Consider the following 19,397-nt stretch of genomic DNA (forward strand, 5'->3'; position numbering starts at 1 on the left):
GCTGTCTTTTTTAGTCAAAAGTCATTTGCTTTTCTGCAAAATATAAATAATACAAATGTATTGATAAATGGTAAAAGTATGGGTGATACCGTGAGGCGTGGTAGACGTGTGAGGGACCGTCCGCTGACTTGTCTCGTACAAGTATTGGACAGGTCACGGGGAGTGGAAACCCCAGTGATGCGAGCTGCTGCGAGTGTATGGTACTGTGCGCCAATAACAGTCAGTGGTAGTGACGGTGAGGCTGTGTTCAACTTGGATTGGCAAGGTAAGTTTGGTCACTTTGTGGCTACTTTATTTTATGAAATATTATAAAGTGAATGCTGTGTCGATTTGAGTAACATTATTAATACAAAAGGCGCGGATTGCGAAGGACAAAAATTGATAAATGGCCCAGAATCATTCTTAAAGGAAAAGTTTGATGCAATAGAACACTATCGGTATCCTTATGTGCAAAGCGGTGTTGTGTGTAGTTGTGTACTACTACGCTACATATAGAGATGACATATGTACGGTATGGCGCAACATAGCGTAGTGTAGTAGTGTGATTGAGTTTAATGTAGTGCAGTGAGGCTGTGTGTTGTGTGGTGTTGGCTGTGGTGTGGCTGGGTGTGATATGTAGTGTGGTGGGGCTGAGTGTGATGTGGTGTAAGGCAAGGCTGGGTGTGGTGTGGCTGGTCGGGTTTGGTGTGGCTCGGTGTTATGAGGGATGTGGTATAGCTTAAAGTGAGGGGTGAAGGTGGGTGTGGAAAATGGGGTAATGGTTAATGTTATAATGGTTGGAAACCCCTGCAGTAGAGGAAGATACAGAGCCCCGAAGTGACAGTAGAGACACAGAAAACCCTCAGTCAATGTCACAGCAACGTCCATAGTAGAGGGGAGTGTTAGCAGGTATAGACAGGTAGACAGACAGATGGACAGGTAGGTAGGTAGGCGGGGCAGGGGAGAAAGGTGAATGCATATGTGTTTTTAGTTCTACCTGTGCTTGTTGTTTTGAGAATAAGTCAGGTGTTGAAAAGCTTATTGCAGGTGTATAGAGGAGAGAGAGAGAGAGAGAGAGAGAGAGAGAGAGAGAGAGAGAGAGAGAGATGCCTCGATTATCTATTTTTTTCTTTAATTTTTCTTCATTTTCTCGGTTTATTAATTATTTCCACTCCACAGCTAATATTTTTCTCTTCTCTATTTTCTTCTTCCTCATCTTCTATTTGCTTCGATTCTCTTTTCTTTCCTTTATTTATCTTTTCTTATTATTGCGTTTGTTCTTTTTTTCTTTTTCTTTCATTCCATCACTTGCAAAAATAAGAATGAGAGAGAGAGAGAGAGAGAGAGAGAGAGAGAGAGAGAGAGAGAGAGAGAGAGAGAGAGAGCTAATAATAATTTGAGCTCCGAGACAAGAGATTAATCAAGCTTCACACACACACACACACACACACACACACACACACACACACCTACACAGACCTCATCAAGATTCAGGCGATGATGGAAAATGTGGTGCGGTAGATTGCTAGAGTTCGAGGTGGTGGTGGTGGTGGTGAAGGTGGTGGTGGAATGGGTGTGGATGGTGTGGTTATGGTGGTGGCGGTGGTGGTTTTAATTACGAATAAGGTTGATTTGCTTGATTCTTGGCTGTAGTGACGTAGAAAAAAGGAGCAGAGAGGAAAATAAATAGATCATATAGAGAAACATGCGTTGCTATAGATGAAATGACGCATACACTTCGAAACACCACTTTTATTAATACTTTGGCGTGTGTGTGTGTATGGGAAGTGAAAAGATTAATGTTAAGTCATAGGAAATAAGAAAAACACAGAGTACCAAGAAGCAAGAACATTGGAAATAACTAATTTACTAATAGGGTCACGGATGCGTGGAACAGGCTCAGCAGTCATGTCGTGAGTGTAAATACGATATACACATTCATGATGAGGTTAGACAAGTTTATGGAAAGTGATGTAAATACGATATATACATTCAAGATAAGGTTAGACAAGTTCATGGATAGTGAGGGTAGGTGGAGTTAGTATGTATTGGAAAGAACTGGTTTACTAATAGAGGTATGGATGAGTGGAACAGGCTTAGCAGTCATGTCGTGAGTGTAAATACGATATATACATTCAAGATAAGGTTAGACAAGTTCATGGATAGTGAGGGTAGGTGGAGTTAGGTGTACAGGAGCACGCTTGTATATGTATTGGAAAGAACTGGTTTACTAATAGAGGTGTGGATGAGTGGAACAGGCTTAGCAGTCATGTCGTGAGTGCCAATACGATAGAAACATTCATGATAAGGTTAGACAAGCTCATGGATAGTGAGGGTAGGTGGAGTTAGGTGTACAGGAGCACGCTTGTATATGTATTGGAAAGAACTGGTTTACTAATAGAGGTATGGATGAGTGGAACAGGCTTAGCAGTCATGTCGTGAGTGTAAATACGATAGATACATTCAAGATAAGGTTAGACAAGTTCATGGATAGTGAGGGTAGGTGGAGTTAGGTGTACAGGAGCACGCTTGTATATGTATTGGAAAGAACTGGTTTACTAATAGAGGTATGGATGAGTGGAACAGGCTTAGCAGTCATGTCGTGAGTGTAAATACGATAGATACATTCAAGATAAGGTTAGACAAGTTCATGGATAGGTAGGTGGCTTTAGGTTTACAGGAGCTGCCTTGAATAGGTCTAACGGTGTATTTCAGACTCTTTATTTATTCTTTGTTCTAATGTTCATATAACCCAGTAGAGAAACTTGAGGCACAGAAAATCAGACAAGGGAGACTCTGAGTAACACTTATCGTAAACACACAAGCCTTTATATGGGAAATGGGGAGCAAAGAACTTCAGCTTAAATATTGCAGTTTGAGGACACGAGTATTTAATTGAATACATTTGCATAATTATATTCCCGGAGCCTGCTAGCAAATTAAGTCATCCCACATTATGAGAAAACAATTATTTTGCCGCCCGGCGTAGCATCGTAATGACCACTTGACCTCGCCTCTGACCTTACTTCTTCGGGGTTGTTATTATCATTATTATTATTATTATTATTATTATTATTATTATTATTATTATTATTGCTGTTGTTGTTGTTGTTTACGGTTTATCTTGAGTCAGTCATCTCTCTCTCTCTCTCTCTCTCTCTCTCTCTCTCTCTCTCACTGACACACACACACACACACACACACACACACACACATACCTCTCTCTCTCTCTGCCACACACACAAACACCTCTCTCTCTCTCTCTCTCTCACTGACACACACACACACACACACACACACACACGTAAGTCTTAAAGAGCTTCCTTTTTTCAGTGTGGCGTTGTTGCCCGCGGGAGAGAGAGAGAGAGAGAGAGAGAGAAAATAATATAATTAGATAATGATCGTAAAGTTGATGTTATTAATGAGTTGACTTCAAAATGTTTATATTCGGAAGGAGAAAGAAATCACTGCTCCTTGGTATTTTTGGTCTGTATATATTTTGCTTTTTTTTTTATTTCTTGTTATTTTTATTCTTATTCTTATCATCATTATAAACGTTATCAACATTTCTTCCAATTGTGTTTTCTAATCTTCACTAAATTTTAAGTGTATTTTTTTTTTGTGTGTGTGTGTGTATGTCTACCACTCTGTCTGTCTGTCTATCTGTCTCTCTCTCTCTCTCTCTCTCTCTCTCTCAAAGGTTAGCTAAATTTACTTCTTTCATACAAATTTATAGATAGTAAATGTTTTTCTCCTGCTCGTCTTCCTGTTCTTTGTCGTCGTCTCGATAATAAGGACTTCCTCGGTTAAGAATTCTCCTTCCTCTCTTTACACTTCCTCCTCCTCCTCCTCGTCTTCCTCTTCCTTCTCCTCCTCCTCCTCATGCTCCTCCTCCTCCAACTACTTTTCTTCCTCCGTTTTCTCCTCCTCCTCCTCCTCCTCCTCCTCCTCCTCCTTTTCCTCCTCTTCCTACGCCTCCTCCTCCTTTTCCTCCTCCTCCTCCTGCTCCTCCTCCACTACTCCTCCTCCTCCTCCTGCTCCTCCTACTCCTAATACTTTTCCTCCTCCGTTTTCTCCTTTTCCTTCTCCTCCTCCTCTGCCTTCTCCTCCTCCTCCTCCTCCTCCTCCTCCCCCTCCTCCTCCTTTTCCTCCTCCTCCTCCTGCTCCTCCTACTCCTAATACTTTTCCTCCTCCGTTTTCTCCTTTTCCTCCTCCTCCTCCTCCTCCTTTTCCTCCTCTTCCTCCTCCTCCTCCTCCTCCTGCTCCTCCTACTCCTAATACTTTTCCTCCTCCGTTTTCTCCTTTTCCTCCTCCTCCTCCTCCTCCTCCTCCTCCTCCTCCTCCTCCTCCTCTTCCTACTCCTCCTCCTCCTCATGCTCCTACTCCTACTACTTTTCCTCCTCCGTTTTCTTCTTTTCCTTCTCCTACTTTTCCTCCTCAGTCTCCTCCTCTACCTCCCCTTTTCTTTTTTCTCCTCCTCTTCCTCCTCCTTTTCCTCGTATTTATAATCATACTCATATTTATCTTCTTCCTCCTCCTCCTCCTCTTCCTCTTTAATTATACAGCAACAGAAAATTAATGATTGAAGGCCACACGGATTATTCCCCTCGGCTTCATTTTCATATAATAATAATGATGATGATGATAATAATAATAACAATAACAATAATAATAATGATAATATACATCTCTTCCCGTTTGTCTTTTCTTCATCATTTTTTTCATTATTCTCAAAACCTCCTTTTTTTCCTTCTCTTCGTTTTTATTTTTTATCTTCTTCATCTTCTTCCTTATTCTCCTCGTCTTCGTTCTCCTCCTTTTCTTCCACCTCCTTCCTTCTCGTTCTCCTCTTATTCTTCTTTCTCCTCCTCCTCTTGCACCTCCTCGTCCTCCTCTTCGTCTTCATCTTCCTCCTCCTCCTCCTCCTCCTCCTCCTCCTCCTCCTCCTCATTAATATCACCTCATGTTTATCTTTTTTCCTATATCATTATCTCGCGCTTCAAATATTCTTGTTATCAGTTATTATCATGAAAGGCAATAAGTTAAACGGAAGGAAAATATTCTCTCTCTCTCTCTCTCTCTCTCTCTCTCTCTCTCTCTCTCTCTCTCTCTCTCTCTCTCTCTCTCTCTCTCTCTCTCTCTCTCTCTCTCTCTCTCTCTCTCTCTCTCTCTCTCTCTCTCTCTCTCTCTCTCTCTCTCTCTCTCTCTCTCTCTCTCTCTCTCTCTCTCTCTCTCCCCCCCCCCCCCACACGCCGTACCTACATTACCATCAGTAGTAAAAAAAACAACTGTCACATTATATATTTACACTGGCTGTCTGGCTCCCAAATCTTCTAACACCACTAATGAGGCCTAATTGTATGACTAATGGAGGGAGTGTAGGGGCTGGGAATACACACACACGTACATACACACGCATATACAGCCATTCACACATACATACAGACATACAATTACATTTTCACATTTTCCTCTTCATCTTCTTATCCTCAATCTCACTCTCGTTTTGTCTCCTCCACGTTCTTCTACTTCGCTCGACAAATTCTTTTTTCTTCTGGCTCGCTCGGCAAATTCATCTTCTACTGATACACACGCTCGGCAAATTCATCTTCTACTGATACACACACGCAGACTTACATACATACATTCATACACTCATACAATTACCTTTTCCTCTTTTCTATTCCACTTTTTTATCCTCTTTCTCACTCTCGTTTTGTCTTCTGGCTCGCTCGGCAAATTCATCTTCTACTGATACACACACGCAGACCTACATATATACATTCATACACTCATACAATTACCTTTTCCCCTTTTCTTATCCACCTTTTTATCCTCTTTCTCACTCTCGTTTTGTCTTCTGCCTCGCTCGACAAATTCTTCTTCTACGTAACTCTGATTTCCTCCTCCCCTGGTATTAAGTTTCCAGCCCTTCGCCGCCGCCAAAGTAATCAGTGTAATGCAGGCGGTTCACGTATTCTTCAGGGGACCGCCAGACCTTCCCCGTGCTGCACACTAAGCCTTCCAACGACCTTCTTCTTCTCCTCTTATTCTTGCTTTTTCTCTTCTTCTCCTCTTCCTCTATCCCCTCCTCTTTTGAGTCTTTTCCTCTCTCATTTTCCTCCTCGTCTCCCCTTCCTCCTCCTCCTCGCCTTGCTCTCCTTATCCTCCTATTCTTCTCTTCCTTTCTCTTCCGCCTTTTTTCCTCTTCTTCCTACTTCTCTTCTTCGTCCTCCTCCTTCTGTTATTCCTTCTCTTCTCCTTCCTCTTCCTCTTTTCCTCTTCCTTCTCATCTCCTCACCTTCCTCCCTCTCCTCTCCTCTCCTCGCCCTCCTTCTCTTCCTCCTCTTTCCCCTACTTTTCCCTTCCTCCTCCCCTTCCTTATCCTCGCCCTCCTCCTCGTCCTCCTTCAGTTCACACATAAAACCTTCTTTTCCTTTCAAGCTTGTGACTACTCCGCGGCCACTCACGACTCCTGCTCCTTCCTGCATCGTTGCTCTGTTTCTTATGCCGTTTGGAGTGGGTACTTTAGGAGGGAGTTAGTACTGAAGCTGAAGAAAAGTCTGTTGGGGGTCGCTGCACAGGTGTTTGCACGGTATAGCGAAGGGGGATTGTGGCCCGATCGTATCATAATTTGGCAAAGCGTTGCGACGTACAGAGCAAAAACATATCGGTGGTTTTATTTTAGGTTTGAATATGCGACATTACCCTGATAGGCATTTTATATCTTTTTGGTGTGTTGTGTTTTTATAAGGCGTTTATTTGCCTAACTCTCTGTTCCTCCACTTTTATAATCTTCCTTCTCTTTCCCTCTCCCTCCACCTCCTTGTCTTCCTCTTCTCCCTTCTCGCTCCTCCTCTCCTCTCCTCGCCCTCTTTTTCCTCCTCCTTTTCCCTTTCCTCATTCTCCTCTTCTCCTCTTCCTCCTCCTCTTCCTCTTCGTCCTCTTCATCCTCTCGCCCTCTTTCTCCTTCCTCTCACCACTTTTACTTTCATTTTTTTCTCTTCCTCGGCGTCTCAGGTGTTTGGAGGTTGCTGAATAGGCACTCCACCCCTTCTACCTGGTTCCTCTCCTATAATAATAATAATGATACAAAAAAGAGGGACGATTAGTGAGGGTCATTTAGCTGTTGCGCTCGTCTTTTGTCCCGCCCATCTCTGTCCCGCTGGTTCTCTTCCCCACCCTTGTCCTCTGAGCAGGTGATGGACAACCCCTTCAGCCTCACCCCCACACCCCACCCAACGCACCAGCGGCCCCAGGAAAAATTCATTCTCCTAAGATGCGGTTACCCGAGTCTCCCTTCCCGGACTATTTTTTTAATACTTTTTAGGCCGCCACCGTTGAGTTCGAGGACACTTTGGTACTCCTCTCGTCGTTGGCAAGTTGTAATAGAGTTCGTATTTTGTTCTATCTTCAGTTGCTGCCCTAAAAGTTACGTTCTCCTGCATGCTTTGAGTTCTATTACCCTTGTCAACGCTTCCTTTCATTATACAGCGTCCATTTATTCATTACCTTTGACGGAAGTTCTTTAGAGACGCTGGTGGCCTATCACATGCACGCAGTCACTCCATCCCTCGCCTGCGTTTCTTCCGTTATGCCTCAAGTCTGTCTTTGGTCCATAGTCTTAAACGTATCGGGCTCCCATTACGACTATTTTCTAAGACCACAGAGAAGATGAACCAGTTTTTCATAGGTGATTTTCCAGTTCAGGGTGCAGAGGTCGTGTAAAACTATCACTAGGTCACAAAACAGTCCGTGAAAAGCCCAGGAACTTCCACGAGAGGCTTTTTAAACAGGTAATCTGAAGAAGTGTCGATACGTTTAAGAATACGAGCTTTTATCTTTAATCGACGGCTTTCTAGAGCAGCTGAAGGTCACTTGCAAGGTCTGAGATGATTGTCGCGTCTTCGTTCCGCTTCCTTCATGATAGCATCGCCGCGCTGTGTCCGCCGCCGTGTGTGCCGCCTCTGCAGACCTCGGCGTCCACCAGCAGCCGCCGCCACCCCGTCCCGTGCCGCTACGCTACACGGTGCGCGCCGCGTCTCCACCAATCAACTTTTTGACGTCAGTGAAATTTTTCTGAACGGATGCGTCACTCTTTCGCGCGGGGCTGATGCTGTTACACGCTCGCCGTGCCCGCCGACTTTGTCCGCTGTTTTGTATTTGTTTTCGATTGATGTGTTTTATGGATTTATATATTCCTTTCGATTTTTACTCTCTCGTACGTTGCAATGCACTTGAATCTGAGTGTTTCGTTTTCACTGTAGAATAGTCACTGCGCTTTCTTTCTCTCTTGGCAAGTTTAGTGTGCTGTTTTTCATTTATTTTATGGATTTACGTTATGGATTTATATTTTATCTTTTTTTTCCTCTTTTTATATAGAAATGCACCCATGTACGAACTTTTGTTGAAAATTAGAACAGAGAATAAAAACGAATGATGATGTCGTTGATGATGATGATGAAGGTGAAAGGGGTCGCATTGTTTTGTCCCGAGTTTCTCTATGGTGGGAGGACTCTTCATCTTAAGTTTAAATTGGCCGTCTTCAGAAGCTCACTCACGGTCCAGGAAGCGTGATGGTCCGGTGGTCATGATTATGTGAGAGTTGTTTACCTGTCTCCACTTTTAATTAGCGGCTCGTGTGTTAACCAAGAAGTGAAAACCGAGGCAGACTTCCTTTTCTTCCATCTCTCTCTCTCTCTCTCTCTCTCTCTCTCTCTCTCTCTCTCTCTCTCTCTCTCTCTCTCTCTCTCTCTCTCTCTCTCTCTCTCTCTCTCTCTCTCTCTCTCTCTCTCTCGTAATTTTTTCTTCTTTCTACATTAACATTTTACATTCTTTTCGTCCTTCCATTCCTGTTCCCCTTTATCGATTCCTCCTCGCCTATTTCCTTTTTGTCCCCCTCCCCTTCTTTTTTCTCTCTTTATCATCACTTCTTTCTACATTAACATTTTACATTCTTTTCGTCTATTCTGCTTTTTTTCCTTCCATTCCTGTTCCCCTTTTTCGATTCCTCCTCCCCTATTTCCCTTTTTCTTCTTCTCAAACTCACTCGCTTTCTCTCTCTTTCTCTTTTTTTCACGTTTGCACTCGTCTAAAATTCAGTTCCTTCTACATTTACATTTTTTTCCTTCTCTCGCGTGTCCCTAACGCTCCAAAGTCAGGTGCAGGAAGCAGAAGTTGGCTGGGTAAGGCGGTTCATTAGGAGTTTTATCTCTTACTAATATCTCTCTCTCTCTCTCTCTCTCTCTCTCTCTCTCTCTCTCTCTCTCTCTCTCTCTCTCTCTCTCTCTCTCTCTCTCTCTCTCTCTCTCTCTCTCTCTCTCTCTCTCTCTCTCTCTCTCTCTCTCTCGTTTGATTCAAGCTGTATGCGTATTTGAGCTGAACCTGACTCTGGAAGATCTATATTTGGTCAACTGTGTGTCGTCAGCTTTGCGTTAGTCGGGTCACAGCACGAGGAGGGGGCGAGGGGGCAGGGATCGAGGATGGGAGAGCGAATGGTAGAGGATGACGAGAGAAGGAAAAAGGTTGGGATGGTACAGAAAGAAGAAAGATGATGGAAAACAACATTGGTGGTGACCGGAGCGCTGGAAACATGAGTGAGAGATACTGAAACGTGAAAATAGATGTTCTTTGATAGTCGGGCAGGTATAGGAAGTAGGCGGGTGATGGAAAACAACATTGGTGGTGGCCGGAGAGCTGAAAACAGTCGTGAAAGGTGTTAAAACGTGCAGTAATAGGGAAATATATATTCTTTGATGCTCTATTGAGGTACTATGGCTTTATATGATCTTGAAGTGGGATAGAGAAAGGAGAGAGGATGAAAACATGAAAGGAGTGACTGGGAGTTGTTAAAGGAAGGTATTGGAAGGTGTGTTATTTGTGTGTGTGTTATTTGTGTGTGTGTTTCCATAGCATGTTAGATCTTCCTTTTTCTTCATTTTTTTATATCGACTAGGATTTTGAGGGAGACGAGCAACTTACCAACATTATGTATCACCTGGAGGCCACTGAATGTTTTTTATCATCATAATCATTAGTTTTGCTTCATTTTTTTCTTCCTCCTCTCCTTTTTTCTTTTTTTCCTTGATCTTCCTCCTCCTGCTCCTCGGCCTCCTAGTCTCTTCCTCCTCCTCCTCCTCCTCCTCCTACTCCTACTCCGAGTTCTTTTCTTCGTCCTCGTCTTCCTCTTCCTCCCTTTTCTTCTTCCTCCTTTTTTTCCTCCTCTTATTTCCCTTTTTTTCTGCTTCATCTTCCTCCTTTTGCTACTCGTCCTCCTCCTCCTCCTTCTCCTCATCCTCCTCGTCTTTGTCATTGTATTCTTCCTCTTCCTCCTCCTCCTCCTCCTTCTCCTCCGCGTTACCAACAAAAGTCCCGCATCCAGCAAGACTTCATAGGGGTAACACCAGCGAAATGATTAAATATGCATATGTATAGTTCAATTTCGTGTACTGAGAAAAAATGTACCTGACGGACGGATAAAAGCGCTCGAGAAGAAATGTGAGAGCGTAGGTAGGTGGATGGGCTGTTGTTGCACGGGCGAACACGGAACAACACGCGAAAAGAGTGATGGAATGGAGGGGAGAGGAGAGAGAGAGATAGCGAAGGGGTGCGAAGAGTGAGGGAAACACGAAGATTGATAGCAGAAAGGGAAAGTGGGGAGGGAGGATTTGAGGAGAGGCACGAATAACGAAGAACAAATGAGAAGGAATCAATAGGGACAAATTTTCGTGTTATGAGAAATGTTTACGTAGATTAGAGAAGAGTGAATATAAAAATAAGGTTACATAATACACATACAGATAAAGATAGATAGATAGTAAGAGAGAGAGAGAGAGTATGGAAGCAAAGAGTGAGTGAAAATTAGAAAGAAAGAAAAAAATGGTGTTGAAAGTACTGTGTGAAAGAATGAAAGAAGTAAAAGAGAGAGAGAGAGAGAGAGAGAGAGAGAGAGAGAGAGAGAGAGAGAGAGAGAATAATAGATCTTTCAAAAACTTTCCAGAATTCACTTGACCACGCGACAGATTAAGTGATATCTGGCAGGGGGAAGACGTAGAGTTTTGACCGCGGAAAACACACCACCACCACTACTACCACCACCATTACTACTACTACTACTACTACTACTAATAATAATAATAATAATAATAATAATAATAATGTGCGAGCCTCGTATATTCTCCTCTATATATTCTAGTGTTTGTGTATAATTTTCCTTTCCTCTCTCTCTCTACCTTTTCTTCCAGTAGTATTTCCATCTATCTTTCTCTTCATTTCCTTTCTTCCTTCAGTCTTTTTTCACTTCCTTTTTATCTATACTTTCCCTCTCCCCACACACTCACTTTTGCATCTATTTTCTTGTTTCATGATATTCTCCTATACCTTCCTCATCTCTCACTCTCTTTCCTCTCCTGCTGTACCTTCTTTCCCTTTCCTCTCGTCTCTGGTTCTTGCTCCACCTCCAGAGTCGCTTCCTTAAATTGTCAAAAAACTCTCCATAGCTGATTGCACATTTTCAACAAGTAATTTTCTCGTCAGTTAATATTGTGTTTAGAGGGAAAAGCTACGGGGGGTGAAGAGCGCTGATTAAAACCTGGGACAGTTTTGATTACTAGCCGTGGTGGTGTTGGGGGAAGGGTGAAGAGGAGGAGGAGGAAGAGGAAGAGGAGGAGGAGGAGGAGAAGAAGGTAATAGGAATAGAGGAGTTTGTTTTGGTATCTGTGACAAGTTAAGTAATGTTTGTTGATTTTGACAGTGGAGAGAGAGAGAGAGAGAGAGAGAGAGAGAGAGAGAGAGAGAGAGAGAGATACAGACAGAGAGAGAGAGAGATGTTTGTTCATAGCATCCGAGACTTTTCCGTCACAATAAGGTGCTTTCCGATGGCTTGTTCCCAGAATCGCCTTACAGCTTGGGGTTCCGGCGCCCCTCACGGAGACTCGCGTTTTGTGGGTGCACACTAGCGAGGATGGACTTGGCCAGCCTACATTATGCAACCGTTTGAAGTGAAGCTGCAGACGGATCGCACTTGTTACACCTAAGAAGATTTTAACTTTTATATGAATGAAAGTCGCTGTGTTGTAGTGACATATTTTATTTCTCTAACTATTTTCTCTTGTCTATTAAAATTTGAACACAATTGACGTTTTGCCGTTGTCTCTAGGGAGCTCGCTTGGAACTACATAGCCATAGACGGAAAAGAGTGATAGGAATTATTGTTGTGAAATGAGAACTGCGTCGGTCATGGAGGAACAGGAAGACCACTAAAAGAAGTCTGAAACGAATAGACTAAGGCTTTCTGTATAAGACTTTTAAGTACAAAGAGGCAAGGGAGGAGAGGGAAGGAAAAAATTGGGGAGGGGGATGTCTCGGGCGGTTCAAGGCGACTAACTTTATCGAAGCTGAGTTAGCAGCAGATGATAAATGGAAAGAGTTTTATTCTCCGGCGTGTCTCGGGAAGAATGCGTGATGCGGAGGGTGCAGAAAGGCGGGCGCCGGCGAAAAGGTGCGTTAAGTGTTCCAAGATTGTGTTCAAATCATGGTAAGAGGATCTGAAAGCTTTTAGGAAGAGGACGAACTCTTTTCTTTGTTATGATAAGTGATTTGAGAGGAGTTTTTGGTTCATCTCTTGTTCTAAAACTTTTGGCCTTCGCTTTCATTGAATGGTTCTCGCTGAGTAATAGTTAAACTTGTATGATTAAGGCATAATAGGGCTCACGGTTTACTGTATAATGTATAGACAAGGGAAGAATAGGAAATTTTGTGTTGTCTTATTCAGTATATATGAGAAAACGTAAGCGAGTGTAATTTTTTTTACATCAAAGGATGGTGCTCAAGGGCAACAAAAAGAGTAAAAAATAAAAAAAATAAAAAAAGCCCGCTACTCGCCGCTCCCACAAAAGTAAAAACTAAAGAGTAACCAAAAGAGAGGTCAATTTCGGGTGCTAGTTCGCCTTTTAAATTACATAAGTTGGAACACGAAGAAAGTTAGCCATTTGGGTACAAAGGATGCAATTTTGTGTCTCATTCACGATGGATGAAGTCGAAGATCAAACTGTGACTTATAAAATTTCCCTGATCCTGGCAAGTGAATGGATTGGCGTGTATAAACTTCACCTTTACGCAGACTTAGAGCAGAAGTGAAAGGAATTATCAATGAGTGCTTATTATCATTTTAACTTAAGGATTTCTCGCGTAATAACCCGCTCGGCTGCCTGGTCTTCATTCATCGCCTCTGAAGCTGAAGAAGACGACGACCTTTTGAGAACAACCATCGCAAAACTGTCCGCCTTAGGGATACTTTGAAACTCGAACGAACCAGCGAGACTGATTTTTCTACAGTAAAGGAAGCAGCTCAAGGGAAAAAATGAATAAAAACAGAAAAAAAAACTCGCTACAGAAAGCCCGCTACGAAAAAAGTCCGCTACAAGAAAGCCCTCAACAAGAAAAGATCGCTACGAAAAACCCTCCTACAAGAAAACCCGCTACAAAAAAGCCCGCTGATTAAGACAACACCTGTTTACGTAGAGGATCAGATCAGGGTGCCCAATAAAAAGGGGTGACTCGTTTCGTTGATGAAGTGTTTTCCCTCTCGAATAAAAACACTCCAGCGGGCATTGCGAAAGAGTGTTCCTACGAGTGTAAACTGATTAGGAGACCTGATGCGGAAACGTAAACCATGTAAACCCTTGTGGGGATTGATAAATAGATAGATAGATAGAGAGAGAGAGAGAGAGAGAGAGAGAGAGAGAGAGAGAGAGAAATGAAGAAAAGGGAATTGGAATAAATCGCAGCGAAACAAAAGGAAGCAAAGGGAAGGAAACGGAAGAGGAGAGAAAAGAAGAACAGAAAAAAAGGAGTAGAGTGCAAAAGTGAAATGACGGGGAAGGAAATTGGAGGGAATCGAAGCGAAACAAAGGGAAGGAAAGGGAAGAGAAAAGTAAGGAGAAGGAAGTAGAAGAGAAGGGGAAGGTAGAGACAAACTTTCCCATTCTCTCACAATCAGCACTCTTCGCCTCCCAGCCGTTAATTATCTTGTCTTAACGTCAGGGTCACATTTTTCCCCCCTCGCTAACTCCCGCCGGTTCGTGATGAGGTGGTGCGCCCTTTGACTTCGCGGATACGCTTCACATAACCTCCACGCGGGATTATAGTTTGAGACCATTTTGTCCTCCCCACTCTCTCTCTCTCTCTCTCTGTTTCTAGTCGCTTTCAATTATCATTCTCTTATGTATCCATTTCCACTCCTTCCTTTCTCTTTTTTCCTTCTATGCTTCTATTCGCTTTCAATTGTCATCATCTTATGTCTCCAACCCCTTTCCTTTCTCTCTTTTTTTCTCTCTCTGTTTCTAAGTCGCTCTCAATTATCATCATCTGTCTCTCCACTCCTTCCATTCTTTATCAATTATCCTTTGTTAATGACCCTCTCTTTCCTCTCTTCTAGTCCTTGTGTTTCCAGTCTCTTCTAATTACCATCATCTTCTTTCTCACAACCCTTTCCATTCTCTCTGCAGATTCGGTCACTTTATCCTATTGTTACTGTGCTTGTCTATAGTAACAAAGTAATAGAGTGGACACCTAGGAATTGTAGAAGTCAGGGCCGACAGAGAACCAGGTGGCGCGATGAGATTAAAGCCTTTTGTGGTGCAGGATGAAGTGCTCTGGAGTAAGCTTGTTATGTACTGGGGATCGAGGGCGAGGGGACGGATCTGCGCAAGGTGTATGCCCCGAGGAAAGTCTTGGGTCTTCACGGTCTGTTTGAGGCGAGCTGGAACCTACTTTTCATTCGCTTCTGGGAAGAGTAAAGTTAGTGAGCCGAGTAACGGGAAGGAGAAGGGGGACGGTGATGGCAGGGGAGGGAAAGGAGGACATAGAGAGCGATCAAAAGAGAAAGGGGAAGGAGGCGAAAGACAAACAGCTTAACAGACATTCAGACAGAAAGACAAACACACACTAACACGCACACCATAAAAGTTAAGCAGGAAAGAGAGAAAATGGAACAGATATAAAAAAAAGTGTCAGGGAAAAAGGAAGAGAGAGATTGAGGGGACGAAGGAACATAATGTGAAAGGATATTGCCAGCGAGTAAAAATATGGCGGCGAGAGACCCGAGAAGGTGTGAAAGGTGAGGAAAATAGCATCAGCGAAGAGGAAGGAAAGGGTGAGAAAGATGAGCAGGAGGGGGAGGAGGAGGTGGGGAAGAAATACCAAGAAAAATCAGGTACAAGAAGAATGAAAAGAATGAAGAGAGAGGAAAGAAAAAGGTAATATATGAAATGGGGTGAAACTAGACGTATAAAAAGGAGAAGGAAGAGGAGGAGGAGGAGGTGGGGAAGGAATACCAAGAAAAAAAATAGGTACAAGAAAAATGAAAGGAATGAAGAGAGGAAAGAAACAAAAGGCAATATATGAAATGAAGTGGAGGAACACGAATAGAATGGAGGAGGACGAGGAGGAGGAGGAATACGAAGAAGGCTATATAGAAGAAGAAAAAAAGGGTTGGAGAAAAGAAGGAAAGAAGTTAAAGAAGAAAGGAGATGAAGGCAAGCGGATAAATAGCGTGGTGAAACAAAGCTGCTGCAAGAGAGAGAGAGAGAGAGAGAGAGAGAGAGAGAGAGAGAGAGAGAGAGAACTTACACACACACAAAAAAAAAAAAACATGAAAAAAAACGAACACACACATTTGGATGCACCTAGCGAACAAAACAAGGGATGAGAGAGAGAGAGAGAGAGAGAGAGAGAGAGAGAGAGAGAGAGAGAGAGAGAGAGAGAGAGAGAGAGAGACTTCCCGCAGGAACGCCCAAAGTCGGACTCAAGAATAAAAGGAAAGAGAGAGAAAAAAAAACTCCCTCCCTGTGGTCGGAAGTAGGTACAGCCGGGAAGGTAAACAGTACAAAACAAACTTTTCCCGACATGTTTCAATGGAAGGGAAATTCGAGTGAGTGGAAAAAAATAAAAGAAAAATGAAGAGTAGTGAAATTTGTAACAGGCATGAAAATCGATGGTTAGAGTAAGTAGATGCGAAATAAGGCGACACAGAGAAGATATTGGGTTAACTTTGAGCAAAATAAGCGAGATATAGACATTGAGAAGAAATAAGGACAAGTGAAAAATGAGAGAAAATGAAGAATATTGTGAAATTCGTAACAGGCATGAACGTCGATGTTTAGAGTATATAGATGCGAAATAAGAAGACAAAGAGAAGATATTAGTTAACTGTTGGCAAAATAAGCGAGATAGAGAGAAGTAGAGAAGAAATAGGATAACTTTTAGCAAAACAATTTATAACTCAAAAGAAAGCTGACGTTTAGAACAAGTAGGTGCGAAATAGTGAGACGCAGAGAATAAATTAATCATCTTTTAGCAAAATAAGTAAAACCGAGAAACATGTTAGGCCAAAGTCGACGTTTAGGATAAGGAAATACGAAATACAGAGAAAAGAATAAATCGGCGTCGACGTAGAATAAGAAAATACAAGACACGCGGGAGAAATATATCTAGAGAGCGAACGAAAGCAAAATAAGGAAAATAAATCGGCGTTTGGGATAAGAATAAGTAAAGGAAATATGTTTTGAAAGCGAAAGAACCAAGAATAAGGAAAACAAATCGACGTTGACGTAAAATAAGAAAATACGAGACATTCGGAAAAAAAAAATAAGGAAAATAAATCGGCGTTTGGCATAAGAATAAGTAAAGGAAATATGTTTAAAAAGCGAAAGAACCAGGAATAAGGAAAACCAATCGGCGTTGACGTAGAATAAGTAAATGCGAGACAAGCGGAAGAAATATGACTAGAGAGAGAGCGAACGAATGCCGAATAAGGTGACAAATACGTCCCTGCCCGCCTCGCACACCTCTGTCAAACTTCCGGCGAGATGGAAAAGTTGGAGGATGTGTAAAAATTTGTTGCAACGGGATAAAAAAAAAGTTGTATATGCTCGCAGCGGTAGGGAAGCGAAATGGTATAAAAAATGAAAAAAAATGACGGATTGAAAAAAAATAGACAGATAGTGAAATATACATAAAAAAACGAATAAAAATGTTTGTACTCCAGCAAGCAAATTAATTACGAATGGCAAAAAAATACGGAAATATGCCAACACGTGCAATAGAAAAAAAAATTATGTAAAAGTTATATATAAATAAGTAAATATACAACTTTATAAGCGAAGAAAATTACAGAATATAACAGAGGGGGAGGAGGAGGAGGAGGAGGAATACCAAGAAAACAGGTACAAGAAGAAAAGATGAAAAGAGGAAAGAAAAAGGTATTATATGAAATTACGTAGGCCGAGGAAGATGGATAAAGAGGTTCCAAGATAAGGAGGAATGGAAATGTACTAACGTGTGCAGTGAAAAGATAATGTTAGAAAAAATATATATTCCAAAATTTCCGCAGTTATTGTGTTCGGCTAAGCGACAAAATAATCACTAGAACGCTGAAAGTCAAACAGTTTAGTGACATGGAACACGTATATACCTAACATGCGGAGGCCAATCGGAACATATGCAAAGTTAATTAAAAGTACGACACAAACCATGAAACTTCAGCGACCCAAATAGCAAAACCCATTTACTAAAGTTTCTTCCTGCGACGCCTCTCCTCCGAAATTGACCTCGCTTTAGGCCACTCTTCCGAACTCTTCTCTTTTATATAGGGGCAATGCTTATCGGGCTTTTTATTTTATTTTGTTTATTTTTTTTTTTTTTTGCCGTTGACCTGCTTCCCTCACTGTAAAAAACAAATAAAGTGAAGTAGAGTGAAATCACAATACTGACACCACTTCGCCGTGTCATCCCTCAGGGGCAATTTCACAACACAGTCTCTTTATATATTACAGCCCGCAGGGAGAAATGCAATCATGTATACTCCATTTTATCTCCCACACGTTACAAGTGACTGATTACTAAGAGAGTTGACGACGCAGCCTCCCACTTCACGGCCTCGCGACACACGGGTTGCCAATACTGTGATAATTATTTTTAGACTCACTTGAACGAACTATTGACTGAAATCGAAAAACTCAAAACGTGAAGGGAACGAAACGTATACTGTAATAGACATAGTAATAAGAGTAACAGTAGTAGTAGTAGTAGTAGTAGTAGTAGTAGTAGAAGCAGCAGTAGTAGTAGTAGTAGTAGTAGTAGTAGTAGTAGTATGCTGATGATGATTATAGTCAGTATTCTCAAACATTTCGAAGTCTTCACACCCACATTTGATAAGCCTTTCATAGAGCTTGTGTTAGTATTTCCATGGATACTTTTATGAGCCTAGTGGTAGTCTGACAAGGCTTCTCCACCGTGAACGTGAAGAAACAACTCACGAGAACCCGACTAACCTCCTTTGCGACCTTTGAAAATTCTATTGTGAGAGCCGAAAGCGCCTGAGATTACGGGCCATAGTAAGTCAGAAGGTCGTACTTACCACAATAGCGCCCCAGAAGCCGTCCTCCACCCTGAAGAAGTCGTAGGAGAAGCCGAGGTCCTGCGAGAACTTCACGAGGAGGTCAATGCAGAATCCCGAGCAACAGCGGAAGTAGCTGGAGTTCCTCATGGCCCAGCTGATGTTGACCCTGTTGGGGCGAGAGGAGAGGAGGTTAGGTTAGGTCACGGAGGTTGAGGGATGGGATGAAGTCTTGCAGGGAGTGTTAAGGGAAAGAGCAGGACAGGAAATGAATCGGTGGGTTTATGCTAGATCGATTGATGGGAATGGAAGGGAAGGAAGGAGGGAGAGGTAAGGAGAGGAATGATAAAAAAGGAAGCAAAGGAGGGAGGAGGGAGAGGAGAGTAAAGTTATCAAGAAGAAAAGGAAAGAGGGAGAGGAAGGAGAGGACTTGTCAAGAAAAAGAAATGGAAGAGGGAGAGGAGAGGAATTATCAGTAAGGAAGGGAAGTAGGGAGACGATACGGTATTACAACTTGGAGAAAAGAAGAGCAGGGAAGGAGCAATTTCAGAGAGAGAGAGGAGGAAGAAATGGAAACGAGAAGTGGAAAGAGGGAGGGTGAGGAGGATAATTACAGCTGGAGAAGAAAACAGAAGAGGGAGGGATGGAAAAGGAGAGTTTGGAGAGAGATGAAACAAGGAAATGGAAGCGAAAATCAACCACTAACAAAAAAAATATATAACAGCTTAAAGGACGATGAGGAAGGTGATAGGATAGCGTAGGAAAGGAAGGGAGGATTTAGCTTTATATAGGTAAGGGAAGAAAAAGAGTGGAGAAGTCTTAGTGGTTCGAGTATAGAAAATCCTGAGGCCGATAAGGAAGGAGACAAAGGGCAAGGAGGGGAAGCTTGGGTGCAGAAAGGATGGTAAAAAAATGGTAGAGCGTGGAGGCTTAGTTGCTAGGACAGATGATGGAGAGGGAAGCAGATGTAGAAGGAACTTTTTTCAGACTTAGATAGAGAGAGAGAGAGAGAGAGAGAGAG

The 19,397-nt window shown here is 42.5% G+C and overlaps 1 protein-coding gene and 1 long non-coding RNA gene across 3 annotated transcripts in view; one reads left to right on the forward strand and one right to left on the reverse strand.

Moving 5' to 3' along the window:
- Positions 1–19,397, forward strand: part of LOC127001483 (uncharacterized) — a 95,386-nt gene that overhangs the window by 69,975 nt on the left and 6,014 nt on the right. The gene's annotated exons all lie outside the window — the stretch shown is intronic.
- The window catches only part of LOC127001480 (glutamate receptor ionotropic, NMDA 2B-like), a 204,719-nt gene that overhangs the window by 55,028 nt on the left and 130,294 nt on the right, over positions 1–19,397 (reverse strand). For both annotated transcript variants that reach the window (XR_007755303.1, XM_050866034.1), the window contains exon 10: positions 18,398–18,545. Coding sequence is in view for 1 of the 2 variants with exons in the window: in XM_050866034.1 (XP_050721991.1) it covers positions 18,398–18,545 (148 nt within the window). In the remaining variant the exon portion in view is untranslated. The remainder of the gene's footprint in view (positions 1–18,397; positions 18,546–19,397) is intronic.

Source organism: Eriocheir sinensis, chromosome 21, assembly GCF_024679095.1.
Source record: "Eriocheir sinensis breed Jianghai 21 chromosome 21, ASM2467909v1, whole genome shotgun sequence".
NCBI classification, from domain to species: Eukaryota; Metazoa; Arthropoda; class Malacostraca; order Decapoda; family Varunidae; genus Eriocheir; species Eriocheir sinensis.